Source organism: Procambarus clarkii, chromosome 68, assembly GCF_040958095.1.
Source record: "Procambarus clarkii isolate CNS0578487 chromosome 68, FALCON_Pclarkii_2.0, whole genome shotgun sequence".
Lineage (NCBI taxonomy): Eukaryota > Metazoa > Arthropoda > Malacostraca > Decapoda > Cambaridae > Procambarus > Procambarus clarkii.
This window is the reverse complement of record NC_091217.1, coordinates 14,803,725-14,817,682: the sequence shown is the minus strand read 5'-3', so window position 1 is coordinate 14,817,682 and position 13,958 is coordinate 14,803,725. Positions and strand designations below refer to the sequence as shown.

The window sequence follows — 13,958 nt, the reverse complement described above, 5'->3', positions numbered from 1 at the left end:
TCGGCGCTCAATAAGGGCGTTAAAATCCTTAAGAGTGAATATATTAAATCTCAAAACAGGTTTATGTGAGGTGTAAATCTCCTCTTCCACCTACCCCCCCCCCCCTCACACACACACATACACACGCACACACACACACACACATACGGGGGACACGCACTAGGGGACACAGGTGGAAACTGAGTGCCCAAATGAGCAACAGAGATATTAGAAAGAACTTTTTTAGTGTCAGAGTGGTTGACAAATGGAATGCATTAGGAAGTGATGCGATGGAGGATGACTCCTTACACAGTTTCAAGTGTAGATATGATGGAGCCCAATAGACTCAGGAAGCTGTACACCTGTTGAGAGGCGGGACCAAAGAGCCAGAGCTCAACCCCCGCAAGCACAACTAGGTGAGTACAACTAGGTGAGTACACACACACACACAGAATCCTGTGGTCCCGGGTTCGATTCCGGGCGCTGGCGAGAAACGATGGGCAGAGTTTCTTTCACCCTATGCCCCTGTTACCTAGCAGTAAATAGGTACCTGGGAGTTAGTCAGCTGTCACAGGCAGCTTCCTGATGTGTGTGAGTGTGTGTGTGTGGTGTGGGGGAAAAAATTAGTAGTAGAAACAGTTGATTGACAGTTGAGAGGCGGGTGAAAAGAGCAGAGCTCAACACCGCCAAGCACAACTAGGTTCTTGCGCAGAGTTCAGTCCTTGGACCTATACTGTTTATGATATATGTAATTGATCTACCAGAGGGAATAGAATCATTCCTCTAATTGTTTGCTGATAATGTAAAAATTATGAGAATGATTAAGGCGGTGGAAGATAGTATGAGTCTACAAGATGACCTAGACAGACTGAATGAATGGTCCAACAAATGGCTACTAAAGTTCAACCCGAGTAAATATAAGGTAATGAAACTAGGCAGTGAAAACAGGAGGCCAGACACAGGATACAGAATGGGAGATGAAATCCTTCATGAAATGGACAGAGGGAAAGATCTAGGAGTTGATATCACACCAAACCTGTCTCCTGATTTGGTACCCAAATGAGCCACAGAGTAGTTAGAAAAAATCAGTGTCAGAGTAGTTAACAGATGAAATACACTAGGCAGTGATATGGTGGAGGCTGACTCCATACACAGTTTCAAATGTAGATATGATAGAGCCCAATAGGCTCAGTAACCTGTACACCAGTTGATTGACAGTTGAGAGGCGGGACCAAAGAGCCAGAGCTCAACCTCCGCAAGCACAACTAGGTGAGTACACACATGCGGAGGCCTCGCGGCTGAGTGGACAGCGCTCTGGGGTCGTAGTCCTAAGAGCCCGGGTTCGAGCCCCGGCAGAGGCAGAAACAAATGGGCAGGGTTTCTATCACCCTAGTGGCTCTCTTCACCAAACAGTAAATAGGTACCTTGGAGTTAGATAGCTGCTGCGGGCTGCTTCCTGGGGATATGTGTGTGTGTGTGTGTGTGTGTGTATTCACCTAGTTGTATCACTAGTTGTGCTTGCGGGGGTTGAGCTCTGCTCTTTCGGCTCGCCTCTCAACTGTTAATTAATTGTTACTAACTACTATTCCCCCCCACCCCCACACACACATGCTGGAAGCAGCCCGTAACAGCTGACTAACTCCCAGGTACCTATTTACTGCTAGGTAACAGGGGCATTAAGGTGAAAGAAACTCTGCCCATCGTTTCTCGCCGGCGCCGGGAGCCGAACCCGGGCCACAGGATCACGTGTGCAGCATGCTATCCACACAGCCACCTGTGTGTGTGTGTACTCACCTAATTGTGCTTGCGGGGGTTGAGCTCTGGCTCTTTGGTCACGCCTCTCAACCGTCAATCAACAGCTGTGCAGGTTCCTGAGCCTATTGGGCTCTATCATATCTACACTTGAAACTGCGTATGGAGTCAGCCTCCGCCACATCACTTCCTAATGCATTCCATTTGTCAAGCACTCAGACACTAAAAAAGTTCTTTCTAATATCTCTGTGGCTCATTTGGGCACTCAGTTTCCACCTGTGTCCCCTAGTGCGTGTGCCCCTTGTGTTAAATAGCCTGTCTTTATCTACCCTATCAATTCCCTTCAGAATCTTGAATGTGGTGATCATGTCCCCCCTAACTCTTCTGTCTTCCAGCGAAGTGAGGTTTAATTCCCGTAGCCTCTCCTCGTAGCTCATACCTCTCAGCTCGGGTACTAGTCTGGTGGCAAACCTTTGAACCTTTTCCAGTTTAGTCTTATCCTTGACTAGATATGGACTCCATGCTGGGGATACATACTCCAGGATTGGCCTGACATATGTGGTATACAAAGTTCTGAATGATTCCTTACACAAGTTTCTGAATGCCGTTCTTATGTTGACCAGCCTGGCATATGCCGCTGATGCTATCCTCTTAATATGGCCTGCAGGCGGGCAGTTGAGAGGCGGGCCGAAAGAGAAGAGCTCAGTCCCCGCAAGCACAACTAGGTAAGTACAACTAGGTGAGCACACACACACAATACTAGCGACTATTCTCTCCCAATAAATTTTGTCAGGAAACAGGACTGTCTTATCGAGATTAATTTGACGTGCAAAAGCTGCTGTTGTCATTCAATAAAAGGAAATTATTTTATATATAGTTTAATTTGCTATAATTCACTTAATATTACGAAAAACTATATATACACAGTTCAGGGCAATCAAAATAGTAATCTACAGTACAATTTCCTTTGGAGCGTTAGTTGGCATCACAGGTAAGACCGTTCCTCCCCCCTCCGCGTCTGCTTCCTCACCCCCCTCCCCGCAGGCTTCCCCCACTAGTGGCCCCGCCCCAACTTCCTTCAGGTTAACTGTGAGGCGGGAGTAAGAGGACCCAGCCGTCCCCAGTACCGTGGCAGGGGAGGAGGGAGGAGTGTAGCTAGTGCGGGATCCCCACTTGTTGTGTGTGAACCAGCGCTCTGACACTCGCCCCATTAACCACACCAGTGTTGGAGTTCCAGTCAATTATTCTGGTGGCAGTAAGGCTTCGCGGTCCACTGTGATTGTGAGGGGCTCCAGAGATTGTGAGATAGCTCCAGAGATTGTGAGGGGCTCCAGAGATTGTGAGATAGCTCCAGAGATTGTGAGGGGCCTCCAGATATTGTGAGTTAAAGGACGTGGCGGAGAGAGAGTGTAGTGTGAGAAGCGGGCTCTGGCGCACTGGGCCACCAGCCCCGTGTGTGTGAATGGCGAGCCACTACCAGTGAAAGTTGTGTCGGCCCGCCCAGGTAGAAAGTGGTTGGACGTGTTGGCTGATCCCCCGGGGATACCCACGCGCCTACACCTGTCGCACCACGCGACTTCAACACCTACAACACGCCTCTTGGCCTTCTGCACCTGTAGTCTTGCTGTCGTTCATGTCTGCAGTACCTTCTCCAGCTGCTTGATGCAGTGACAAGAGCTGTCACACACCTGTAGCGTGACCTTACACACACGTGTAATGCTTGCCTGAAGGCCGTGTGGTACACCTGTCACAGGACCCTCTCGTAGCTGCAGCAGTCCCGGACAATATGCAGCACATCACCGCGATACAGAACCAATGCATTGATGTGTGAAGCTCAGGTACTATGTAATTTGTATTCTGACACACCTGAGCCACGCCTCTCACAGTCATCCTTGCTTGTGAAACACCAGCGCTGCATACCTCACCTGTGGACACCAGCGGAGTACCCACATCCCTCATACATCCTGCAGGAGGTGCAGGCCGGGAGGTGGTCGAGGCTGGGCCATGCTGAATGATTATCTTATCTTATCATCCCACTTATTATAACTGATAAATATTTCTACCGTTTGTGAGTGGTGACTGGCAGGGAGCGTGACCACACCACCAGGGTGACAGAGATTGATACTGGGAAGAGTGGAGTTCATGTGGAGTGCAGGTGAGAGGTGGAGCGTTGTGCTGGAGTAGAACACCCGCCCGGCCTCTCACGCCTCCCAATGACACCACGTGTGTTGCCTGCTACCGCCAGTGTGGCTTCTGTGTCCGCAGTGATTACTTCTGTGATATAGTGCGCTCATCGGAGCTTCACTATACCTCATGAAATGGGTAGTGCAGAGTAGCGTGTGTAGCGCAGAGCAGCGTGTGTAGTGGGGAGCAGCGTGTGTAGCGCAGAGCAGCGTGTGTAGTGGGGGAGCAGTGTGTGTAGTGGGGAGCAGTGTGTGTAGTGGGGGAGCAGCGTGTGCAGTGGGGGAGCAGCGTGTGTAGTGGGGAGCAGTGTGTGTAGTGGGGAGCAGAGTGAGGGGAGGAGGCACGGTGCACCTCAGCAGTCAGCCGCCGTGACCGCTGACCCATATTCGCGCACTGTGCCACAGCTGTTGCTGCTGTAGGTACCAGTACTCACCTGTACACGTGCTCAGGTTGATTACTGGTGGGAGCAGTGTGTTGTTGCCCCGTCCCGCGGCGGTGACCACGTGCGGCAGGTCTCCTCGCCCGTCCCGCGGCGGTGACCACGTGCGGCAGGCCTCCTCGCCCGTCCCGCGGCGGTGACCACGTGCGGCAGGTCTCCTCGCCCGTCCCGCGGCGGTGACCACGTGCGGCAGGTCTCCTCGCCCGTCCCGCGGCGGTGACCACGTGCGGCAGGCCTCCTCGCCCGTCCCGCGGCGGTGACCACGTGCGGCAGGTCTCCTCGCCCGTCCCGCGGCGGTGACCACGTGCGGCAGGCCTCCTCGCCCGTCCCGCGGCGGTGACCACGTGCGGCAGGTCTCCTCGCCCGTCCCGCGGCGGTGACCACGTGCGGCAGGTCTCCTCGCCCGTCACGCGGCGGTGACCACGTGCGGCAGGTCTCCTCGCCCGTCCCGCAGCGGTGACCACGTGCGGCAGGTCTCCTCGCCCGTCCCGTAGCGGTGACCACGTGCGGAAGGTCTCCTCGCCCGTCCCGTAGCGGTGACCACGTGCGGAAGGCCTCCTCGCCCGTCCCGTAGCGGTGACCACGTGCGGCAGGCCTCCTCGCCCGTCCCGTAGCGGTGACCACGTGCGGCAGGCCTCCTCGCCCGTGGCAGCGGCGAGGGCCAGGAGGGCCGGCCACCCAGGCATGAGGGGCGGCAACAAGTGGGTGGTGTGGGCGGCGCGGCCTGGCGGTCCCTGACGGAGTGAGATGCACGCCCATACACTCTTGCACGCCCCCGCTATGGCCACCCTCTACCACACCGCCCACGACCCACGCCCGCCCACACCGCCCTCCTCCCCGCCCCCCCTCGACGACAAGGTGTACAGCAGGACCTACAACAGTGTTATAAGCTACAACTGCCAGGACGGCGGGAGATGCGAGGCGGGGTTCGAGTCGTGGCCGGGGGCGGCGCTGAAGGAGAGGGAGACTCGAGCAAGCACAAGAAGTATTGAGAGGTCATCACTAGCGTGCGAGGGTGAGGGCGCGTGCGAGGGCGGCCAGGAGGCTGCTGCCAGGGAAGACGTGGTATTGATCCGTGACGAGGTGTGCGCAGCGGCGAGGGGGATCACCAGTGCTACGGTGGGAGGTGGCGAGCACGCAGCAGCGTCGCGCCGCTCCTGCTGCCATGACGCAGGGCGCGCAGCAGTGCTCAGTGCAGCAGCTTGTGGCGAGTGTGTGATGAAACATAAGTGCGGGGCGTTGCTGACTCTCCACGACCACGCTGACCACGCAAAGTCCAATGCCTCTATGGCGGCTTCCGACGCCCCCCTTCAGCAGCAGCCTGCTGGCTCGGGAAGTGCTATGGTCACCAGCAGCAGCAGCAGCAGCAGCAGCAGCGGTGCCCCTCTGCGCTCAGCCCTCAAGCGCGCGGGCCAGAAGAGCAGAGGGCACCGCGTCTGCATTAACGAGGCTAAAAATGAGTGTTTAGAGGCCGACTATGTGATTGTTGTGCACGAGGAGAGTGAACCGCAACTGGTGTCAATCAGGTCGTTTGACCTGAGCCTGGCGCCGGGGTCAGCAGGTGTGGAGCAGGTCACACTCTCCCCACCTGAAGGATACAAGGACTGCTTCACTCACGCTCTCCATGACACCATCCTCGACGACTCAGGTCAGTACATTATCTGCTTGTGTTGGTGTCAAGCGGCGCCAGGGTGCCAGACCCGCGCACTCCCATCATCTCCATGGTGCCAGGTCCGCGCGGTGACATCCAGCTGTTGGTGCCAGGTCCGCGCGGTGCCATTCAGATGCTCATGTCAAGTCCTTGCGGTGCCATGCAGGCGTTCCTGTCTGGCTCTGACTGTCAAGCCACTGTGCTTGTGTTAGCAACACAGTGAAGTTTACACCTGTTTGGCCCTCCCATGGTGGTGGAGGGAGGTCACCGTGCACCTGTCTGGCCCTCCCATGGTGGTGGAGGGAGGTCACCGTGCACCTGTCTGGCCCTCCCATGGTGGTGGAGGGAGGTCACCGTGCACCTGTCTGGCCCTCCCATGGTGGTGGAGGGAGGTCACCGTGCACCTGTCTGGCCCTCCCATGGTGGTGGAGGGAGGTCACCGTGCACCTGTCTGGCCCTCCCATGGTGGTGGAGGGAGGTCACCGTACACTGTCACATCCTCCCATGGTGGTGGAGTTAGGTCACCGTACACTGTCACATCCTCCCATGGTGGTGGAGTTAGGTCACCGTACACTGTCACACCCTCCCATGGTGGTGGAGGTCACCGTACACTGTCACATCCTCCCATGGTGGTGGAGGGAGGTCACCGTACACTGTCACATCCTCCCATGGTGGTGGAGGAGGTCACCGTACACTGTCACATCCTCCCATCACAACACTGTCGTCCTGCCGTTTAATATACCGTTCTCTGTCAATTTACATATCTGTGCCGCCAACGACATCGCATACTAATTAGGTATGATTTTATTTTATGTAGTTGGCAAAACTGTCAAGTGGTGACACATTGGTGTGGACACATAGGTGGCGACACATTGGTGTGGACACATTGGTGGTGACACATTGGTGTGGACACATTGGTGGTGACACATTGGTGTGGACACATAGGTGGCGACACATTGGTGTGGACACATTGGTGGTGACACATTGGTGTGGACACATTGGTGGTGACACATTGGTGTGGACACATTGGTGGTGACACATTGGTGTGGACACATTGGTGGTGACACATTGGTGTGGACACATTAGTGGTGACACATTGGTGTGGACACATTGGTGGTGACACATTGGTGGTGACACATTGGTGTAGACACATTGGTGTGGACACATTGGTGGTGACACATTGGTGGTGACACATTGGTGTAGACACATTGGTGTGGACACATTGGTGGTGACACATTGGTGTGGACACATTGGTGTGGACACATTGGTGGTGACACATTGATGTGGACACATTGGTGTAGACACATTGATGTGGACACATTGGTGTAGACACATTGGTGTAGGACACATTGGTGTAGACACATTGGTGTGGACACATTGGTGGTGACACATTGGTGTGGACACATTGGTGGTGACACATTGGTGTGGACACATTGGTGGTGACACATTGGTGTGGACACATTGGTGGTGACACATTGGTGTGGACACATTGGTGGTGACACATTGGTGTGGACACATTGGTGGTGACACATTGGTGTGGACACATTAGTGGTGACACATTGGTGTGGACACATTGGTGGTGACACATTGGTGGTGACACATTGGTGTGGACACATTGGTGTGGACACATTGGTGGTGACACATTGGTGTGGACACATTGGTGTAGACACATTGGTGTGGACACATTGGTGGTGACACATTGGTGTGGACACATTGGTGGTGACACATTGGTGTGGACACATTGGTGGTGACACATTGGTGGTGACACATTGGTGTGGACACATTGGTGGTGACACATTGGTGTGGACACATTGGTGGTGACACATTGGTGTGGACACATTGGTGGTGACACATTGGTGTGGACACATTGGTGGTGACACATTGGTGGTGACACATTGGTGTGGACACATTGGTGGTGACACATTGGTGTGGACACATTGGTGGTGACATATTGGTGGTGACACATTGGTGTGGACACATTGGTGTGGACACATTGGTGGTGACACATTGGTGTGGACACATTGGTGGTGACACATTGGTGGTGACACATTGGTGTGGACACATTGGTGGTGACACATTGGTGTGGACACATTGGTGGTGACACATTGGTGGTGACACATTGGTGTGGACACATTGGTGGTGACACATTGGTGTGGACACATTAGTGTGGACACATTGGTGTGGACACATTGGTGGTGACACATTGGTGGTGACACATTGGTGTGGACACATTGGTGTGGACACATTGGTGGTGACACATTGGTGTGGACACATTGGTGGTGACACATTGGTGGTGACACATTGGTGTGGACACATTGGTGGTGACACATAGGTGGTGACACATTGGTGGTGACACATTGGTGGTGACACATTGGTGTGGACACATTGGTGTGGACACATTGGTGTGGACACATTGGTGGTGACACATTGGTGGTGACACATTGTTGTAGACACATTGGTGTGGACACATTGGTGGTGACACATTGGTGTAGACACATTGGTGTGGACACATTGGTGTAGACACATTGGTGTGGACACATTGGTGGTGACACATTGGTGTGGACACATTGGTGGTGACACATTGGTGGTGACACATTGTTGTAGACACATTGGTGGTGACACATTGGTGGTGACACATTGGTGTGGACACATTGGTGGTGACACATTGGTGTGGACACATTGATGTAGACACATTGGTGTGGACACATTGGTGGTGACTCATTGGTGGTGACACATTGGCGTGGACACATTGGTGTAGACACATTGGTAAGGACACATTGGTGTGGACACATTGGTGTGGACACATTGGTGTAGACACATTGGTGTAGACACATTGGTGTGGACACATTGGTGTGGACACATTGGCGTAGACACATTGGTGTAGACACATTGGTGTGGACACATTGGTGGTGACACATTGATGTGGACACATTGGTGTGGACACATTGATGTGGACACATTGGTGTGGACACATTGGTGTGGACACATTGATGTGGACACATTGGTGTGGACACATTGGTCTTGTATCTTGTCTGTAGCCATAGTAACACCTAATTACTGTTACCGGTAATCAGGTCCGTCTTATCAGGAGCCCGTCACCATATTTCAGTTCCTCATCCTTGGACGCTATGTTTTGTGTGAGAAGAACATGTTTATAAACCTTCAGCGTTTATAAACATTCAGATGTTTATACTTGCTGGTGGAAGAATTCTCTTATGAAATTACGTGAACAATCCAAGGGCTTATAGCGCCTGTCATGTAACTATTAAGGTTCAGAATTGTAGAGGTGTATTCCCGAGAATATTGAAGGTATGACAACTCTTAGAAGAATCACCCGAGGCACGAGTGAGTAGTCTGCCATGACACACAGCTTGGACAATTAATTACCATATGAATTAGTAATTACTGGAGCCAGAGGAGGGGAAGGTCGGGATCCAGCCGCTGCCACAGAGGAAACAATCAAATGGGAGGAATGACATCACTGGCAAATATCGTATGAAAACCTGAAGGGAAGGTAATCCAGCCTTGAAGGTCTTGCATGGAACAGGGTTGGCGTTCGATCCCCGATGGTTTAAGTGACTGGGCACCTTTCATTCTGTCTGTCCTGCCCCAGCTCCCTGTATTCATATTTCAAAGTGTTGTATAGACGTACTGACTTAGTGCTTTCTCCTGATGGTTACCTGACCTTAAGGGGAAGGTTTGGGGCAGCTGTAACCCATGTTATTCCTCCGTTATTATTACCCTCGCCAACAGTGATTAGCTAAATGGTGGCACGAATTATATTCCGAGTGAGAAACACAAACAAACAAAAATTACGAGAAACAAAAACTGTACCTGTAGACAACGACACAGATACGGTGCCTGTAGACAACAACACAGATACGGTGCCTGTAGACAACGACACAGATACGGTGCCTGTAGACAACAACACAGATATGGTGCCTGTAGACAACGACACAGATACGGTGCCTGCAAACAAGGACACAGATACGGTGCCTGTAGACAACGACACAGATACGGTGTCTGTAGACAACGACACAGATACGGTGCCTGTAGACAACAACACAGATATGGTGCCTGTAGACAACGACACAGATATGGTGCCTGTAGACAACAACACAGATATGGTGCCTGTAGACAACGACACAGATACGGTGCCTGCAAACAAGGACACAGATACGGTGCCTGTAGACAACGACACAGATATGGTGCCTGTAGACAACAACACAGATACGGTGCCTGTAGACAACGACACAGATACGGTGCCTGTAGACAACAACACAGATATGGTGCCTGTAGACAACGACACAGATACGGTGCCTGCAAACAAGGACACAGATACGGTGCCTGTAGACAACGACACAGATACGGTGCCTGTAGACAACGACACAGATACGGTGCCTGTAGACAACGACACAGATACGGTGTCTGTAGACAAAGACACATATACGGTGCCTGTAGACAACGACACAGATACGGTGCCTGTAGACAACGACACAGATACGGTGCCTGTAGACAACGACACAGATACGGTGCCTGTAGACAACGACACAGATACGGTGCCTGTAGACAACGACACAGATACGGTGCCTGTAGACAACATTTCGTGCATCTGGAAATCTATAGTTACGTGTACACACACCAGGTGGCGGACCAAGGACCTCACGAGCGTTGGTGGTGGTGGTGCTGTTACTGGTAGTGGTGGTGGTGGTGGTTGGAACTGATGGTTGTGGTGGTAATCGCGGTGGAGGTGGTACTGCTAGTGTCAACAGTAAGTATGCTGTTCTTACTGCTGGGGATGGTGGTGCACACATTACCATATGTGTATAAAACAATTGGGAGGAGGGGCGAGCCACCCAGGGTAGCGGATGGAGCGTGTACTGGTAAAGATGGCTACACTTAACGTTATCAAGGCTGCCCTCACTGCTCCACGAGGGAGGGTGACGAGACGGGGAGGTCCCAGTGAGTCAGAGAGAGTAACACTGGCCTAGGTTATGGCCTGGTTAAAGGCTAGGACACAATTACCATAAATGGGTCAGATCACAGCTGGGAATAGTGGAGAGCGCTGCTCCCCGGGGCTCTCCTCACCTAACTGGTCCTAATATACAGAAGCGATCTTAATACTGGTGTTAACAGCGATAAAAGCACGCTAGCAGACCAAGTGCCAATAGACCTTATTATAAATTAAGCTGATTTGTAAAACTTACGAAATAATTATACGAGGCGTTTATTTTGGGCGAGGAAGCAGCAACTGCAGTTCACAGTAGACGCGTGTAAATATTTTAAGTTTGAGATAATCAAATAACATGTGATATAAGTTGGAGATGTCAGAGAAGTCAAAGACATCTCCGGGAGGACCTCAGACCCGGCCAGCACCGCCAGAGTGAACCAAATACCTGCCAGTAGCATTCTGCACTCTACTTCCAGCAGTCCTTGACAACATTACTGGAATAGTTATAATATTCTGCCACTTTATACTGCTTTATGAACAGGGTAGACGTGTGAGAGTGTTTGGCTGTGCACAAGACCCGCCGCTCACTGTGCACAGGACCCGCCGCTCACTGTGCACAGGACCCGCCGCTCACTGTGCACAGGACCCGCCGCTCACTGTGCACAGGACTCGCCGCTCACTGTGCACAGGACCCGCCGCTCACTGTGCACAGGACCCGCCGCTCACTGTGCACAGGACCCGCCGCTCACTGTGCACAGGACCCGCCGCTCACTGTGCACAGGACCCGCCGCTCACTGTGCACAGGACCCGCCGCTCACTGTGCACAGGACCCGCCGCTCACTGTGCACAGGACCCGCCGCTCACTGTGCACAGGAGGGTGCACACTCATCTCTACTCTTCTGCTGTTCAAACTGTGGTTGTTGTTTTCTGTACTACGTAATTACAGAATATATGATAATTAGTGTTGTTTGGGTACATCTGCCCAGTGATACAGTGCCGGTCTGTAAGGTGATCACCAGCTGCTGTAACTTGATACTTATGAAGGTGGGCGGCCTGTACCCTGTACCACACCTGTGCACACACCCATGCTACACACCTGTGTGCACACCCATGCTACACACCTGTGCACACACCCATGCTACACACCTGTGCACACCCATGCTACACACCTGTGCACACACCCATGCTACACACCTGTGGACACACCCATGCTACACACCTGTGGACACACCTGTGTACACACCCATGCTACACACCTGTGCACACACCCATGCTACACACCTGTGGACACACCTGTGTACACACCCATGCTACTCACCTGTGTACACACCCATGCTACACACCTGTGGACACACCTGTGTACACACCCATGCTACACACCTGTGCACACACCCATGCTACTCACCTGTGCACACACCCATGCTACACACCTGTGGACACACCTGTGTACACACCCATGCTACTCACCTGTGTACACACCCATGCTACTCACCTGTGGACATGATACCTTCACTCATGGCACATGAAAGTGCACAGTAGGGATCACACCTATTGGGGCTGGATGGCCGACTGGATAGTGCTCTAGACTCGTTGACCTAGGGACCGGGGTTCGATCTCCAGCACCCAGCGGAGACAGATGGGCAGAGTTTCTTTAACCCTGATCCACCTGTTACCTAGCAGTAAATAGGTACAGCCAGCTGGGAGTTAGACAGCTGCTACGGGCTGCTTCCTGGGTGTGTGTGTGTGTGTGTGTGTGTATTCACCTATTTGTGTCTGCAGGATCGAGCATTGGCTCTTGGATCCCGCCTTTCGAGACATCGGTTGTTTACAGCAAAGACTCCTGTCCATCTCCCTATCATACCTAGTTTTAGAATTATGAATAGAATTTGCTTCCACAACCTGCTCCTTCAATGCATTCCATTTTTCCACTACTCTCACGCTAAAAGAAAACTTCCTAACATCTCTGTAACTCATCTAAGTTTCCAGCTACCACCCATGTTTCCTCGTTCTGTTACTATTACGTGTGAACATTTCGTCTATGTAAACTCCGTCAATTCCCCTGAGTATATTATAAGTTCCTATCATATCATCCCCCTCCCTTCTCTTTTCTAGTGTCGTAAGGCTCAGTTCCTTCAGGCGCTCTTCATACCCCTTCCCTCGTAATGCTGGGACGATTCTCGTTGCAAACTTCTGAACCTTTTCCAGTTTCCTTATGTGTTTCTTCAGATGAGGACTCCATGATGAGGCGGCATACTCTAAGACTGGCCTCACGTAGGCAGTGTAAAGCGCCCTAAATGCCTCCTTACTTAGGTTTCTGAATGATGTTCTAACTTTTGCCAGTGTAGAGTACGTCGTTATCCTATTTATATGTGCTTCAGTAGATAGATTAGGTGTAACATCCACGCCCAGGTCACTTTCTCGCGTCATCACAGGTAGGCAGTTCCCCTTCATTGTGTATTGTCCCTTTGGTCTCCTATCACCTAGTCTCATTTCCATAACTTTACATTTGCTCGTATTGAACTCCAGTAGCCATTTCTCTGACCATTTCTGCAACCTGTTCAGGTCCTCTTGGAGGATCCTGCAATCCTCATCTTTCACAACTCTTCTCATCAATTTTGCGTCATTAGCGAACATCGACATGTAGGACTCTATTCCTGTAAACATGTCGTTAACATATATTAGAAATAGAATTGGTCCCAGCACCGATCCTAGAAGTACTCCACTAGTTACTGTTCGCCAGTCCGACTTCTCGCCTCTTACCGTAACTCTTTGGCTCCTTCCTGTTAGGTAGTTCCTTATCCATGCTAGTGCCTTTCCTCCCACCCCCACTTGCCTCTCGAGCTTGAACAGCAGTCTTATGTGAGGCACTGTATCAAAGGCTTTTTTGGCAGTCCAGAAATATGCAGTCTGCCCAACCATCTCTGTCGTGTCTTATCATCGTTATTTTATCATAGAATTCCAGAAGGTTCGATAGACACGATTTTCCTCTCCAGAACCCATGT

The 13,958-nt window shown here is 52.0% G+C and overlaps 2 protein-coding genes across 4 annotated transcripts in view; both read left to right on the top strand.

Annotated features, from left to right (window-relative positions):
- Nucleotides 1-2,869: 2,869 nt before the first annotated feature.
- Nucleotides 2,870-13,958, top strand: part of LOC123774734 (uncharacterized) — a 506,616-nt gene continuing 495,527 nt past the window's right edge. For all 3 annotated transcript variants that reach the window (XM_045769277.2, XM_045769276.2, XM_045769275.2), the window contains exon 1: nucleotides 2,870-6,002. In XM_045769277.2, coding sequence (XP_045625233.1) covers nucleotides 5,102-6,002 — 901 coding nt within the window. In that variant the 5' untranslated portion in view covers nucleotides 2,870-5,101. The remainder of the gene's footprint in view (nucleotides 6,003-13,958) is intronic.
- LOC138355587 (integumentary mucin A.1-like) lies at nucleotides 9,076-11,442 on the top strand. The gene is made up of 2 exons (XM_069310897.1): nucleotides 9,076-10,637; nucleotides 11,324-11,442. Exons 1-2 carry the CDS (start codon nucleotides 9,770-9,772, stop codon nucleotides 11,440-11,442), a joined length of 987 nt encoding a protein of 328 aa, XP_069166998.1. The 5' UTR covers nucleotides 9,076-9,769.

Excerpts from the sequence above, each read along its gene's own strand:
- LOC138355587 (XM_069310897.1), top strand. The coding sequence starts at position 9,770 with ATGGTGGCACGAATTATATTCCGAGTGAGAAACACAAACAAACAAAAA. Across the intron at positions 10,638-11,323 it reads CTGGAAATCTATAGTTACGT|TTGGAGATGTCAGAGAAGTC; the intron begins GTACACACACCA and ends ATGTGATATAAG.